The 15696-nt window shown below is 38.2% G+C and overlaps 1 protein-coding gene across 4 annotated transcripts in view; it reads right to left on the reverse strand.

Moving 5' to 3' along the window:
- Positions 1-15696, reverse strand: part of LOC128868532 (RNA-binding protein fusilli-like) — a 75908-nt gene that overhangs the window by 49620 nt on the left and 10592 nt on the right. For all 4 annotated transcript variants that reach the window (XM_054110725.1, XM_054110724.1, XM_054110723.1 and 1 more), the window contains exon 2: positions 3936-4374. In XM_054110725.1, coding sequence (XP_053966700.1) covers positions 3936-4067 — 132 coding nt within the window. In that variant the 5' untranslated portion in view covers positions 4068-4374. The remainder of the gene's footprint in view (positions 1-3935; positions 4375-15696) is intronic.

A 15696-nucleotide genomic window follows, 5' to 3' on the forward strand; every position in this document is an offset into this window, starting at 1 on the left:
CAGCCAAAGCCATCCCAACTAGCGTGTACTTCTGCGCAAGGTATCAATCGTATGTTTGTGGTGGTTTGTAACCGTAATGGCATATCTATTGGTTTTTTGACTCGATCAAACAGAAAAAAATCGCAGGGAGCCATATCAGGAGAATTCGATGGCTGTTGGATGGTATTCATTTTGTTCTTGATCAAAAATTCACGGATAATGAAGGTACTGCGCGACGGTGTATCATGGTGCAAAATCCATGGAGTGATTTTCCCAATTTTTTTTTCTTTTTTGGTGAATTTTTATTAACTGTCGGACCTTTTGGCGCAAATTCGTGGTGCACAATATCGTTGTAATCCATAAAAACCGTGGGCGCTTTCTTTTTTGACTGAAATCGATGTGGTTTTCTTGGTCTTCATTCATTCGGAGCTCTTCACTAACTCGCCTAATGTCTACTTATAGATTAGTTGTACCCATTAATCAACGCCTCGACTCCATTAGTGATGCGTTTCATATATCTTAGGTCGGATTCAGGCTTAGATATTATGTCTTTGGCGATATCAGCACCGTCTCTTTTTTGCATGCAATCCAGAGCCTTAGAAACCAACTTTGCACCAACATAGCGCAAGCCTAAATCAACAACTACAATGTTCTGAACGGATCCACAAGCAATGTTCAAGTATTCCCTCTCTGATGGCGTAACTTTTACAAACGTCAAGCAATGGCATCCTAGCAAAAAAACAGAACACAAATAGTTGACTTAAAGCGTCACCTGGGGGTTGTTCCGGAAACTTTTTGATCAAAGTAGTATGGTATACTCAAAAGGAAAAACTTTGAATTTTTATCATAGTTGAGTTGTCCTTTTTTATGAATTCTGTGTACGAGTATATGCAAAATGATTGAAAAGAGTTCCAAATCCCTTCATTGAAGAACTTATAAAATTATATAATATATTAAAATTAATGGTACGATCGAAATCTTAGTAACCATAATTTTAAAAGCTTATGCATGTATTTATGTACATACTTATGATATTTATGTATGTCTAATGATACACCGAAAAATTACTTTCTTCCTCATCGTTATCGTTTCATGGGGATATGTAAAATTTTAGACAAAGCTGGCATAATGGCAAAATCGTATACCACCAATTTTAATGAGTTTTGTGGAAATATTCAGCGATTCTAGACAAACAAAAAAAATACAAATATGCAAATTTCTTTGGTGAATTACATATCTGAACCAATAGAAGACATCACAAGTAGAGATAGTTTAAATACAACATTGAAGTAGCTGCAGGAGTGACGTGACCCCAGTGTCGCCTTTATCGTGAATATTTTTTTTTGGCGTGGAATAGTTTAAACATTTATACATGCATACATACATGTAGTTGATATTACACACTGATGTGTAAAAAAACTTTAATAAACAGTTTGGACTTAATTTCTCAGTAGAAAGTCGCTTTAATTAAGATTCATGAATATTGCGAGCGAAGATTTCGCTTTGAAGGCAGAATGGTGAAAAAGCTAGGAAGGAAAGCCAACATGCGAAGTTAGAAGTCATGTGTATCATCTTAATATTTTTATCAATACAAGTAAACTTTAGATTTTATTGTTATACGAAGCACAATATATGAGATAGTCATGAAACAAAATGTGCAGAATTACAATACAAAAAAATTTGTGAACAAACTTGACACACAATCTGCCCCAATTTTTGTATGTGCTACCAATAACTTTTCTTTGTGATCGTAAAGTATTTCAACTTTTATTTAAAATCTCCAAGAAAAAAATTAATATATTTTTGCGTTTTTATTTCGTTATTATTTTTGTTAAATCCATCCAACCGCCAATTGGAGAGGGCTAGAAGTGATTCACCCACGAAGAAATTAACTTAACAACATTCTCAGTTTCAAGAACTATATAGTACATAGGGGTACGGTTCATAATTTATTCAAGACATACTGAGCTGAGTCTGAGCATGCGTGGAGGATAATGATATTGAGCTTTTCATTATGAAGAATGGTAGAATACAATATTACAAAGAAAGTGGCTAAATCTGGAGAATAATTTTGCTGCGATAAGCTATGAGAGAGAGCTGCTTGCAACGTGTCAAAGCAGGGGACTTTTGTAAATAAATATGAAAAGTTGGGTTAGGTTGATGTAAACATGGAAGAGAACAGAAAAGAAAATAAATAGAAAGCACTGATTCGAAAACAGCAAAATGCAAAACAAAAAATTTTGGCAAAAACCCAGCCGGTTAGTAAGCAGAAGCTAAACTTTTACAAAAATGGGAAGGAGCATAACAATATTCGTAAAAATGTATTTCTTTAAATCTTACAATGGGACTATGGGAAAGTAATTATATGGAAAATATTTTTGAAAATATTGTAGGTAATTCTAAAATTAAGAAGTCGTTTGCTGAATCTCCAAGATGCTACTCGATAGAAAATAATACAAGGCATCCCACTAGTATGGCCATTTTTGGGCGTAGGGGAAATAGTATAGATGTATGTACTGCTGCGGCCGCCGTAGCCGAATGGGTTGGTGCGTGACTACCATTCGGAATTCACAGAGAAAACGTAGGTTCGAATCTTGGTGAAACACCTAAATTAAGAAAAACATTTTTCTAATAGCGGTCACCCCACGGCAGACAATGGCAAACCTCCGAGTGTATTTCTGCCATGAAAAAGCTCCTCATAAAAATATCTGCCGTTTGGAGTCCGCTTGAAACTGTAGGTCCCTCCATTTGTGGAACAACATCAAGACGCACACCATGATGGAACTATGATGGTTTCAAGCCGACTCCGAACGGCAGATATTTTTTATAAGGAGCCTTTTCATGCCAGAAATACAGTCGGAGGTTTGCCATTGCCTGCCGAGGGCTATTAGAAAAATTCTAATTCTATTAGCGGGGGACCTACGTTCTCTCCGAATTCCAAATGGTAGTCACGTACCAACTAATTCGGCTACGGTGGTCACCGCCCTGCATTAGGGTATATATATGTACGGACATTTCATAAATAAAATAGGGACATTTCCTGGTATGTTCTAATTTTTCTAAACCAAAATTCTATTCTAGAAGATAATACTCCTATACTTGAAATTGCTGATTATATCAACCCTACAGCTAATATTGCAATTTCATTTTATTATAGGGGGCTTATTAATGCGGTGAACGCTGTGAATGCGGTAAGAAGAACTCCGAAGATTAATAGCTGTGCTCCAATGATCGGGCTCCGGATAAAAGTTTTTCTCGCAAATGCAACAACAAAGATATGATAGAAACCCATTCTGTTCGCTTTGTTTTTCGTCATTACTTTGGCAGCACAGTCTTTTGAAACCGGCAGGACTGACGAGTGAATGTAACATATTTATAGCCATGAAGTTATATGAAGTAAATTACAAAAGCTTTTATTTATTTATTAAAAACAATGAACCGAAAATTCTTCCCGATAATTAGAATAATTATTGGGAAACTGAGCTAGATATCCCAAGCAAACACCCTAAATCATAATGTTCTTCGCAAAACGTTTTAAAAATTGCACCTGTTGTTTGCCAATTTCTAATGCACAAGTTGATGAACAGTGGTTTTGCTCACAATTTATCACCAATGATTTCATTTTGACTCACTGAAGTTTATTATGTGCATTAGACAGTAAAAAAAATAAAAACCGAGAAAAATTTTCTAAGAACACTAAAAGATTTAAAAATCTAGAAAGAAACCAACTTAAGTATCTCCATACTAGACCTATAACTATAACTATAATTTGATCTTATTTGTAGGCATACACCCATAGTAGGCATTTTATTTTATATATATATGTATGTAGATATGAATATAAGTTTGCGGGCTTTTACCCAAAAATCTAGCCTTCTGACCCACAGACATTATTTCAGATATAAAAGAAAATTTGAACACCCTCGTTCAAATTAAATGCATATAGGTCAATTTACCTTTCCACTTTTAGCCTCCAAGATAACATATACCAGCAATATTATTTCCTTTTCATCCGCTCCCAGCCCCGCACCATTTTGTCCACAAGTTGCAATATATAGTGATACCAAATTTTCTGGAACCTGCATCATTGGTCTTTGTACACCTTGTAATGGCCTTTTGGCTTTTTATCGGGCTAATATATAAGGTCACAGAAAGTATTTTCCTTCGATGTCCTTTTGCATTTGTAGCTTTGAGTATTTCTTTATAGTTGGAATGATTACCAATCTGCGCTTATTCCTTAATTTAACAAATTTTATGCATAGACACAAGTGTGCTTGAATATATCTAAAATTTTGTATATCTTCGCCCATATGTCATCTATACGTCTCTGTGTACATTCGCTATTACTTGCTACCGTTGTGTCCTTTCATGACCCACTCCGGTCCCAATTTTTCGCTGCAAAAAATCAGAAGTATTCATATTAAATTGATTGCTGAATATAAAATTATGAGCTGTAAAAATTCATTTTGACAGTTTCGAAAAACACAGCTAAAAAAGATAAATTGATAAAAAAATAACACGTATCTGTTTTTACGTCTTCATGTTACCAATTAATGGACTTGCATTTTATGCCGGTACGCTTTATAAGCTGCCACAACAACAGCAATTTTATACTGTTTTCAAAGAAGTATTTTCATGGCAGAAATAACCTCAGAGGTTTGATACTGACTACTAAAGGAGCTTTTTAGGCCCATAGTAAGTTTCTTAACCAGGACCAATCGAAAGATCATACGTAAGCGCTACTAATTATAGGTGTTACGACCACAAAAGACTCAAAAATTAAATAATAGCCATGTTTTTTGTTACGTACATACCTATGTACCCGCGCTTACAGCCAAACAACGCCCATCCACAATTGTCCACAATCCGATGTTGTTTTGAAGCAGTTCATCAAGCCCTGCCATTACGGTGTAGTTATACGCTCAAGAGACATTCTGTTTCGACGGGTTGGGTACACAGGGAGAGGGGTATCAGGTGAGTGGCTTGGGACAATTATGGATAGATAAGTATTTGACGTAGTATAATATCCTAAACGTAATGGTGCCAAGATAACGCAGGTCTTGCGAGGCAGCTCAAGCTCTTCATCTGTGATAGGTCCATATACTGTCTATATATTCTCTGGTCTTATCGATATTTTCGATTCCTCGACGTTTTTCCGACATCATCATAAGTAATGGATCTTGTTTACAAAGGTTTACAAATACATAGTTAATTACTTTTTTACCCAAGAACTACATCATACAACTCCTATGTAAAATCAGCCACTGAGGCTGAAAACTTTTGTGCTTTATTTCTGTACGGAACAGAAAAATTTCTAATATCTAGAGAATCTGTTTGTTATGAAAATAACTATTACTATTGTTCCGCGGGAGAGCATAAAAAATAGTGATCGTCTAAAAATATTTTATCAGCTTGTTATCAGATGTGCTTCAGCAAGCTTTCTGTGTATATTCGTGTGTACACATAGGTGTATATTCCTATAAGAATCAATATTATTTTCATATATTATACATACATACAATTATGAGAGCATAATTAAGACATTTTATCTTCTTACAATATTCACGCTATTATTTACGCTATATTTGTTTCGTTGGTTTTTTATAAAACATAGTTTATTGTATAAACAAACGCAATTTTTGAGCAACTTCAAACTTACACGCTATCATACTAAAAACTGATAAATTAGTCAGGAGAGAGGCGGCCTCCCTACTTATTGATCCAAAGCCATTTTGTGACATAGGGCAGGGTAACTTCTATCTTCGGGAAGTCGAAGAAATACAAAGAAGATCATACTGGGACAATCTACAGGGCTTATTGCAATCAAAATAAATGATAGGTAGCTTTAACCTAAACCGATTTAAAGATTGTATGAAATTGGAGAGGAACAATTCTAGAATCATCGCATGAATTCTAACAGGACATAGCAGATTGAATAATCATTTTACTAACCTCGGGATATACTCCAATGGAACTTGCAGATTATGTAAGAGTAAGATGATATTACCAATCATGTGCTGGCATCGCGGGGCGAACACCTGGGTAAACATACTTTGCCAGAGGAATGAGTAAAACTCAATAAAATAGGACAAATGCCAAACATTATTGAGGAAGTTGGGCTCAGAGAAGTACTCAGAATCCATGAAGGAGCACAATAGATATTTCAAGCCGAGATTTTGAAAATGTTAAAGCTGAGATATGTTGAAAGGTGATTATTTTTTCATTGCTTCTTATACAAAGACGAAAATGATTTCTATATCCCTTTGCTCCTAGCAACGAAGGGAACATGACATTTATGCATTATGGGACCACAAGGAGAAAATCATCTTCAGTGTATGGCTCACTTCTGGTTAGTAAACAAACTTCTTCTTCTTAATTGGCGCGATAACCGCTTATGCGATTTTGGTCGAGTTTAACAAAGCGCGCCAGTCGTTTCTTTCTCATGCTAACCGGCCCCAGTTGGATACACCAAGTGAAGCCAAGGCCTTCTTTATTCGCTGCGCTATGTCTATGTCGTACTTAATCTCAAACAGCTCATCGTTCCATCGACTGCGATATTCACCGTTACCAACGTGCAAAGGTCCAAATATCTTCCCCAGAATCTTTCTCTCAAACTCTTCAACCGTCGCTTCATCGGATGTTATCATCGTCCACGCTTCTGCGCCATACGTTAAAACGGGCATGATGAGAGCCTTGTAGAGTGTTAGTTTTGTTCGCCGAGAGAGGACTTTACTGCTCAGTTGCCCGTCGAGGCGGGCGCGCAAATGAACGAGATGTAAAAAAACGGGCTTTGTTGATACGGATTATTGGGAGACGCTCGTCCACCGAAGTGCACGACAGTACTTGGCGATGAAGTCTCTCTCTCACAACAAATCCGACACCGAATTTGCGCTCCTTTAAATGGCAGCTGTAGTAAACGGCGCAAGGTCTTATGTTTTTCTTGCCTTGCCCCGTCCATCGCATTTCTTGAATGGCAGTGATGTCAGCCTTTACTTTCCCATATATAATGAGGACATCAACCAGCCGGGCAGAGGCACCTTCCCCATTGTATCTCTTATTTCGTTTGCAGGGATCGTCGTCAGTACATATGAAAGCATTTTTTATTTAATTTTAAAGCTCAAGCTCTCCTAATGAAAATCCATATATATTCAATAGAAATCTAAATATAATTGCAGAGTTCTTTGCTCGAGATTTCTCCATTCTTCATATTCAAAGGGCAAAACTGTTTGGTAGTTCTGAATATCGATAAAACATTGTGCATACTACTTGTACACAGTTTTACTCGCAGCGGATTCTATTCAGGATCGCATGGGGTATTTTTTATTACCAACTTTTTACATTGAAGCTTCCCGGTACCGCTTTTCGATTTGATTTTTCTGCTTTCAGCTATTTAGATTATTGAAACCGTTACCGTTTCTTTTTTTTTTTAAAGGGTTTCCGCTCCAACTCTCTTTATGTGTATTTTTACTAACACATGGCAAAACACATACGCATAACTTTATACCTGTATATATAAGAGCTTAAAAACTTAAAACCTAGTTAACTGGCGTACAGCTTAGTAAAGCCGGTCATTTCTCGGTCTCGGACATACAATGTTCAAAGGTCAGAAAGTGTATGGGTTAATCGAGTGAATTCACCAATGCCGACTAATGTCGCAATTTAATTCATGAGTATTGGTGTGTGAGTGCATGTACATGTATGCATACATACATATGTATTGTAAGCGAACTCATTTCAATATGACATATACATATGCTTATGCGCATGTGTATGCCAACATGTTTTTGTATAAATTTATACCACGGACACAATAATTAAAAAATTTAATAAAAATATATACTCGTCCATACATGCATACATATACCAAAGGCGTCACATCGTAAGATACCAACTAATGTTGGACGTTTATATTCCATTCCATTTGCAAGCAGTTACATACATACTTACATACATATCTGTTATAGAATTGCATTCGGACGTACACGTGCAAATGCCTATAAACTCACTTTTTTTGTAAATATGTATATATAATATATTTTGCTGTATTCGAGAATATCATCCGCTTCATATTGCCGGTAATGATTATAAGCCTAATATTTTTTATAATTAATCACGAATTTTCCAATACGACAAACAAATTAAGATCATAGGAAAATTATTAAAACAACAAAGTTGTGCAGACGCTCTTTTATCGGAATGTATAAAATATTAAGGTATAATAAAATTTCAGATATTTTAGTTCTAAAAACGTAGCAAAACGCATCCTGCTCAGAGTAAACTGGTAAATGAGGTCGTCGTAGGTGACAGTCACGCTTGTGCATTTTAGCCATGAAAAACTACTTTTTCCGCAGTTTTTGTTCTATCGATTCAATAAGAGCTACTGAGATTGAAAGCATCGTTAGCTTTGATTATCTCTTTATGCCTGTCAGGGATATCTGATCGCAAGGCTTATTCAATTTCTATTCGTGGGTTCGGTGATATTTGTAACTCGTTGAAGGACAAGTTAACTTCACTTCCCACTGTAGTCACGAGTACTAAGATATTTGAATCTGAGTCCAGAGCATAAGCAGTCTGGTACGTTTCCCAATTTAACAGTTAAGCTGTAGTTTTCATTACCAAACAAGTTTAGGGCTTTATAAAGGGTTTTTCAATTGGCGCGGGTCGATTTTGGCGCCCTGTGGCAGCCATTTTGTTTTGGTGACATCTGTCCTTTCAATCAATCAATCTTTTGTTTATTATTCAGTTGTTTGTGCCAAATCATAATGGCAAGTTACACGATTGAACAGCACGTTCAAATGATAAAACTTTATCACTATAAATGAGTGTTCATTAACGCGAACGTTGCGCGCATTGCTCCCATTTTTCGGTAGACGTGGTGGCCCTTCCAATTTCTTATGGCCCATAATGAACCATATGGACCTAGACGACATGTGGTCCCAGCTGGACGGCGCTACGTGCCACACAGCAAACGCCATTTTATTCCATTTCAACATCTACCCGCCCTTATTGAAAACCCCTTACATGTCCAGCATATGCAGGCACTCCGCACGGCACTAACCACTTTTTAACATGCCCCATCAAACCTACTCATCTAATACCCCTCTCCCAGCAAGTTTCCTGGGCCTACCGTTAGATGAGCTAGACGAAGACGACCGGTGAATTACATTGCACTGACGAGGCCTACTATTTATGCTACAACAACAACTACTTTTCATCAAACTTCGCTCGACAAACAAGATTCAAAATACAAGCATTGGTAAAAAATTACCCTCTAAGAATATAAAATATATTAGTACCAGAAAAATATGCTAATTATGCAGTTTCCTTCATGTTTTTACACCAACGGTAATACGAAATACAGCAAGGAAGCATTCAACCTGTAGTAGTAGTTCATTATTTTAAAACACTGTATATAGCATCATCAGATTCGTTTATTCGCATTTCATTTTTAAACATTTACGGGACCCCAATACATAACACTTGCCAGCGTATGATATCAAAGAAACTCCCCTATTGGTTGAGGAATCTTCGAAATATAGAAGTTTAAAAGCAAGGGTGGAATGGCTAACTGTATCGAAAGCTTTGGGTAGGTCCAGCGGAACTAGATCTATTCTCTCGCAGGGGCGTGTTTATGGCGTTAAGTGTTGTGAACTTTCCGGAAGCCATGTTGATATGCACATGTGGTCAAATGTTTCGTGAAGACCACGAATAAAACAGTTTGAAGAGCCTTCACTACCGGAATGGCTCCCCTTGGTTGGTGAGGTTCAGTAGTGGGAGCACTCTTCCTGTTGCCCACTTTTCAGTGATAATAAGAGATGCCATGGACAGAGTGCAGAATCTAGTGATGTAAACTACTCCCGTTGGATCCATATTTTTCAACAGCATAAATATTCCCTATACATGTTTTGGGAGTGCTCCTGAAGTGCGTGTCTTGGCCGCGTATAGTGCCGGGTAACTTAGAACCGTCTGTTTATACCGACCGAACTAATGGATTTGAAAGTGAAACCGTCTGGTAATACGGATCTATCAACCCAACGATGGTATCTAAATTGTCGGCTAAAAGTGCTCGCACATCGCTTCAGGTCTGACAAAACACTGTCACCATTATTATATATATTATTATGAAATTTCTTTGAAGTATTAATATATGCCTAGCAAAGGTATTTATTGTTTCTTCATCAAAGTTGCTTATACTATTTATTTATTTATTTGGAGATTAGTAGCGTCCCATAGTCGCACAAATCTATGTAGATACTTATCCATTGTACCTCGTTAAAGTGCCTCCTCCTTACCAAGCAAATCGCAAAATTTCTGGATTGAGCTCCTTGAGTTCTGCACCCAAAAAATACGCCTGCCAAAGTGCATGTACTTTATCCGACCGAAGGCTTGCCATGTGCATATGTAATGGAAGAAGTTTCGTCATCTTCTAGACAAATTTCACATTAATCTCAGCATCTTATCCTAAATCTGTTGAGGCCAACAATAGTCTGCAAATCACGTGAGAAGGATATTTTAGACTACCAGCTTGTGCGTTGCTGCACTGGTTATTAGCTGGTCTTATAGCAGGTTGCGGAGTAATGAATGTCTTAACCAAACTAGCTCTAGCAAGTGTCTGGTGCACCGGCAGTGCTTTGTTTGCCCTGGTACGCACATAAGTCTAACTCGCTCAGTCTGTATATGGCTTAGCGCGCAAGTTTATCAATATAACCGAGTAAACCCATTTTACTTATTCGTAGCAGCTTCGCAGTAGATACAGATTTGACGGAAAAGTTTGCCTTCAAAGGAAATGAGAGCTGAACATGTTTCGTTTCTGAACAAAATTCCAGCTATAGACCAAACATCAGAGTGTCGTTCTATCCGGTGAGGGCTAACGCGCATGTAGGGTATTAACATCTTCCCCCCAACGTTTGCTGTGTTATTATATTTCACACTTAATAATAATAGGTTTAAAAGGCTGATCCTAGCATGATCACTTAAATTTTTGTATAAACATAAAAATGTATTTCAAGGAGTATTGCGCAATTTTCATAAAAGGTTGTATAGTATTGTTTATGTAAATTGTGAAGGGATTAAATTGTTAGTGCAAGATTTATTTTTGTATTATTCTAAGTTTCACTTTTGAGAAGAATGCACAAACACTTTTTGAATAAAGTACAGTAATATAACTGTAATGTTATTAATTATTTTATTTTATAAAATGGGTACACATATATGACAGAGCTTTCTAAACAGATCCTTCTTTATAATGATTTAGCCATATTTAATTCTATCTATTAAACAATTCAAAACATACATGCATTACGTAAGCTACTAAAACCCATTATTTCTACATGGATAACATATTTTATATATAAATGAATACTGTTAAATTTATCGTGTTTTATATGTATGCATGCATATACATACATATACTTGTATAGATTTAGCACACGTATATATGGTATTAAAAAGTTTTGTTTTTATTAAAAGTGTGTGCTCCTAAAGATACGTAAATACAAGTCCATGAGCTTGTAAAAAATCAGAGCGACACAATAAAAAGGCGGTAACAGCGTAAAGTGGTAGCAAACGGAAGGGAAAGTGAAAAATGTTGTAGTTGTGATTTTATTGCATAAAGAAGATCTTACATGCACTATTATTCCGGAAATTTCCGCTGAAGCATCAAAGGTTACGCGTATGTAAGCATGTTTTTAAGTGAAGTACAAAAACAATGCTCCTAACAGAATGTAGAAAATCAGAAAAGTTAGTTATTTAAAATGTATAATAAGTTCTAGTTGCCAGTTAGTCGGTTTTAAAACATATTCGCAAACATACTTATATGTGCATATGAACATATCCCAAATTTTATATAATATATGATATCTAACAAAGGCTAGATGTTTATCCGAACTTCGCATCCAATTTGTGCCACATGCCTTTATGCTGTTCCACAAATGGGGGTACTCATATTATTTTGTCGAGCCGAGAGAATTAATTAAGAGAAACTTGTCCCGTCATTTGGTGCTTCATGTCTATAGAGGATTCCTAGCCTTTAACCTAATCTTGATAGTCAGGAAAAAATCCATTGCAGAAACTATGCCATTGTTGTTAAAGTTAACTTCGATGCAGGTTGTAGCACTTGAAGACATGGTACCGGAACATTCTCACAACCACGAATTCCACTCTAAATATGTGTATAAAAATCACTCATTACACAAGAACAAATTTAAGCACTGTATCTGATTACCCTTCGAAATAATTTTATCAAACAATCGAAGACATAAAACCTCCTTATGTCAAAAGGGAAGAACCCTGGTCGCAGGAACCAATTGTGGGTGAATAGAACTGGTCCACTTCATCGGCACCATTCTGGATTCTCCCGAAGTAATGCAGAGAGAGAGAGAGAGTTTCCCAAGAAGAGGAGAAAGGATTGTTTTAGTAGACACACCACTCAACGCAATAGACGATGGTCGCTGTAACGCGAACGCGTTTTGAATCCTACCTCACCCGCCTAAAAAAATAATAGATAGAGGTGCGTTGATTGGCAAAAACACCTCTACTGAACCCTCCCCGAGGGTGCCGCTTGGTAATAGGTACCACAGTTCTCATTCTGTACGCAGACGACAGGTAGTCAAGATAAGACTTCACGGGCAAGTGTTTGTTACTCCTCAATAGTACATCATAGTACATAAAGGGCTGGATCAAGGTGTCAACCCACCTGTGCCGAGGATCAGCCTGGCTGGGAGCCTTTTTCAAAATAGCCCATTCGTAACGTGAGTTTACGGATAAATGGCACCCTCCGTAATAACTAGACTTGCCTGTGTAGTTCGGAGCTCTTCTCCGATACCCGTGGGTCCACACATGAACAAAAGAAAAACAAAAAGAAACAAATAAACCAGAAGGGACAACAATATCGGAAAAACGAGCAGTGTTCAAAACGAGCTCTCAATCTGCCGCCACGAAGACAAAAGTCAAATTTTGTTAGAGTGGAACGGCGACAAGCGCTGGCACTGGGACTGAGGCTAAGCCTAGCTCCAGTACATTGGCGCCTCCTGTGACAGCCGGAACCAATCCAATTTGTCGACAAGTTAGGGGAAGATACTGCCATAGGAAGCACCGAGGCCAGTTCTCTCGCCGGAAAATGGCCGACAGCAAATCACGGATCCAACCAAAGCAGGGTACTCGAAAAGGCATAATGCTGTCGAGATATTTAAAAGGCTGCACGAAGCGCTACCAACAGCGGAGGAGCTGACAAAGGTAGTGGAGGAGTCGATAGAGTGGGCGAAGAAGGTACTACCTAACTTCACTCTCGAAAGGCCATCTACATCGTCAACATCCACCAAAAGGCAAAGTTCAACTGAATAGGTCAAACCGTCAGCGAAAAGACCAAAGAATCGAGGTATAGCGCCTGACAAAATGTTTGCGGAAGTGCGCGCAATCGCATCATCATCGGAATTCTGGATGAGGGTGATTCCGAAGGAATAATTTCCGGGATCCAATGGAAATGGGTGCAGGCCGCTCATCAATAATACCATTTGCCACTTTATAGAAGAACGCCAGATTAGTTATGCGACGGCGAGCCCGCAGACTTTTGATGTTGTACCGAATGTAGCTGAAACGGTTGATGATGAATGCCGGAAGGCTAAGATCTTGCAGAGCTTACGCTGCACTCTTTCAATTCTAGTAATGCCTGCTTCAGTGTATGGAGACCAGATTATGGATCCGTACTCCAGTATTGGAAGAACTAGAGTTTTGAAAAGACAAATCAGGGAGTAGGGGTTCTTGAAGTCCTTACTATTCCTAGTATCTAAATCTAAATCCGAGTATCTTAAAAGCTCTCTGAGTTATTCCGTCTATGTGTTTGTGGAAAGTTAGTTTGGTGTCAATCGTGATTTTATCACCATTGAGTGTGAATACTGCAGGTAAGAGAGTTCGCGATCTCGAAAAGGGCATCAAAGCACACTTTTTAAAGTTGAGATCCATTTTGTTCCTTGTGCACCAGTCAGAGAGATTATCGACGTCCTGTTGTAGTAGATGACTATCCAGCACACTAGTGATTGATCGATAAACTTTAAGATCGTCCGCAAAGAGTAGGTATTCCGAGTTGAAGTCGTTGCCAATATCATTCACGAATATGCTGAAAAGAATCGGACCGAGGTGAGAACCTTGCGGAACACCAGAGTTAGCCGCATATTCATTGGATAGGTGGCCATCCACTTTGACCTGCAGGTGTCTACCAGCTAGATATGACCTAAGCCAGTCTAATGCTTTGTCGCAGACGCCATATTTCCTGAGCTTGCATAGCATGTCATGGTCAACTCGATCGAACGCTTCACTGAAGTCAGTATAGATGCTATGGACAGAGGTGTTGGTATTCAGAGAGTTCAGTAGATACATACTTGGTGTAGGCAAAAAGGTTAGTTGACGTTGAACGGCTACCAATAAAACCATGCTGTCTTGTGGTGATGATTGGACCAAAAGCAGCAGAGAGTTGTGGTAAGATCAGCTTTTCAAAAAGTTTAGCCAAGGCCGACTGAATGCAGATTGGCCGATAATTCGTGACTGTATTCTTTGGACCTTCTTTATGAATGAGGCTGACGTACGAGAGTTTCCAGTCTGTAGGAAAAACACCACACTGCAGAGACGATTGGAAAATATGTGTCAGCGGCTCACAGAGCCCATTGGCGCAGTTCTTAAGAAAGGCATTCGGTAGGCCATCAGGTCCCGCACCTTTACTAGGATCTAAGGAGTTCAGTTGCTTAAAGTCATTTAAGTTTACCGATTACGTGTAAGGGTGTGAGTGTGCCAGATTTACGCTATCGTCAGACACCGGTGCATATATGCTTTTAAAGAACTGTGCAAATAAGTTATTGATCTCCACGCCACTTGATGCTGATTGATTATCCCAGACCATGGATGCTGGAATGTTATATTACTTATCCTTGATATAATTCCAGAAGGCTTTGATGTCACCTTTCAGTGACCCTTCTACCTTATCAACATATACATTATAACACTTGTTGCAGAGATTTTTGCACTCTTGTCTCAGGTTACTGAAGAGTGTGTAGTTTCGCCTGGTTTTCTGTTTTTATACTCTGTGTGCGCTGCTTTTTTCAGGATGATTTTCTCAGTCAATTCCCTAGAAAACCAAGGTGGAAATCTACTGGGTTAGCTGAAGTAAACCGGCACGAATTGGGTAACACCTTCCTGAATAATGTTGTACAGATATATCGAGTGCACGCTCCAGAAGAGGTAACTTATTCTAAAGCACTTAAATTCAGGAACCATAAGAAAACAAACTGTCTAGGGTTTACTCAGGAAGTAGCAAGGCGTTTGCCCGTGGATTCCCCTTTCAACAGTACTAACATAGAGATATTAGATAACATGGTCAATAGACTCACTACTTGCTGGAACCAAGCTTTGCACAAGGCTTGTCAGCAGCCAAGCTTAGAGGGAAAAGTAAGCCACCCTGGTGGTCACACGACTTGAAAAAGTGACAAAAGAATTGTAGGAAGCAATTCAACAGAGCCAAATCTTCCCGAAACGAAAGCGAACGAGACTTTTACTATATATAAGAAAAGTGGAAAGGTTTTCATGGAGAACTTTTTGTGGGAAGATCGAGACTATGGTAGAGGCATCCGTAGGAAAAATCCTAACAAAGTCCGCTCAACCCATGGGGTTCCAGAAGCCAGACTCCAGTTGGACAGAGTCCAGCGATTAATCATTCGATTAATTTTTTAC

Source organism: Anastrepha ludens, chromosome 6 (genome assembly GCF_028408465.1).
Source record: "Anastrepha ludens isolate Willacy chromosome 6, idAnaLude1.1, whole genome shotgun sequence".
Classification (NCBI taxonomy): domain Eukaryota; kingdom Metazoa; phylum Arthropoda; class Insecta; order Diptera; family Tephritidae; genus Anastrepha; species Anastrepha ludens.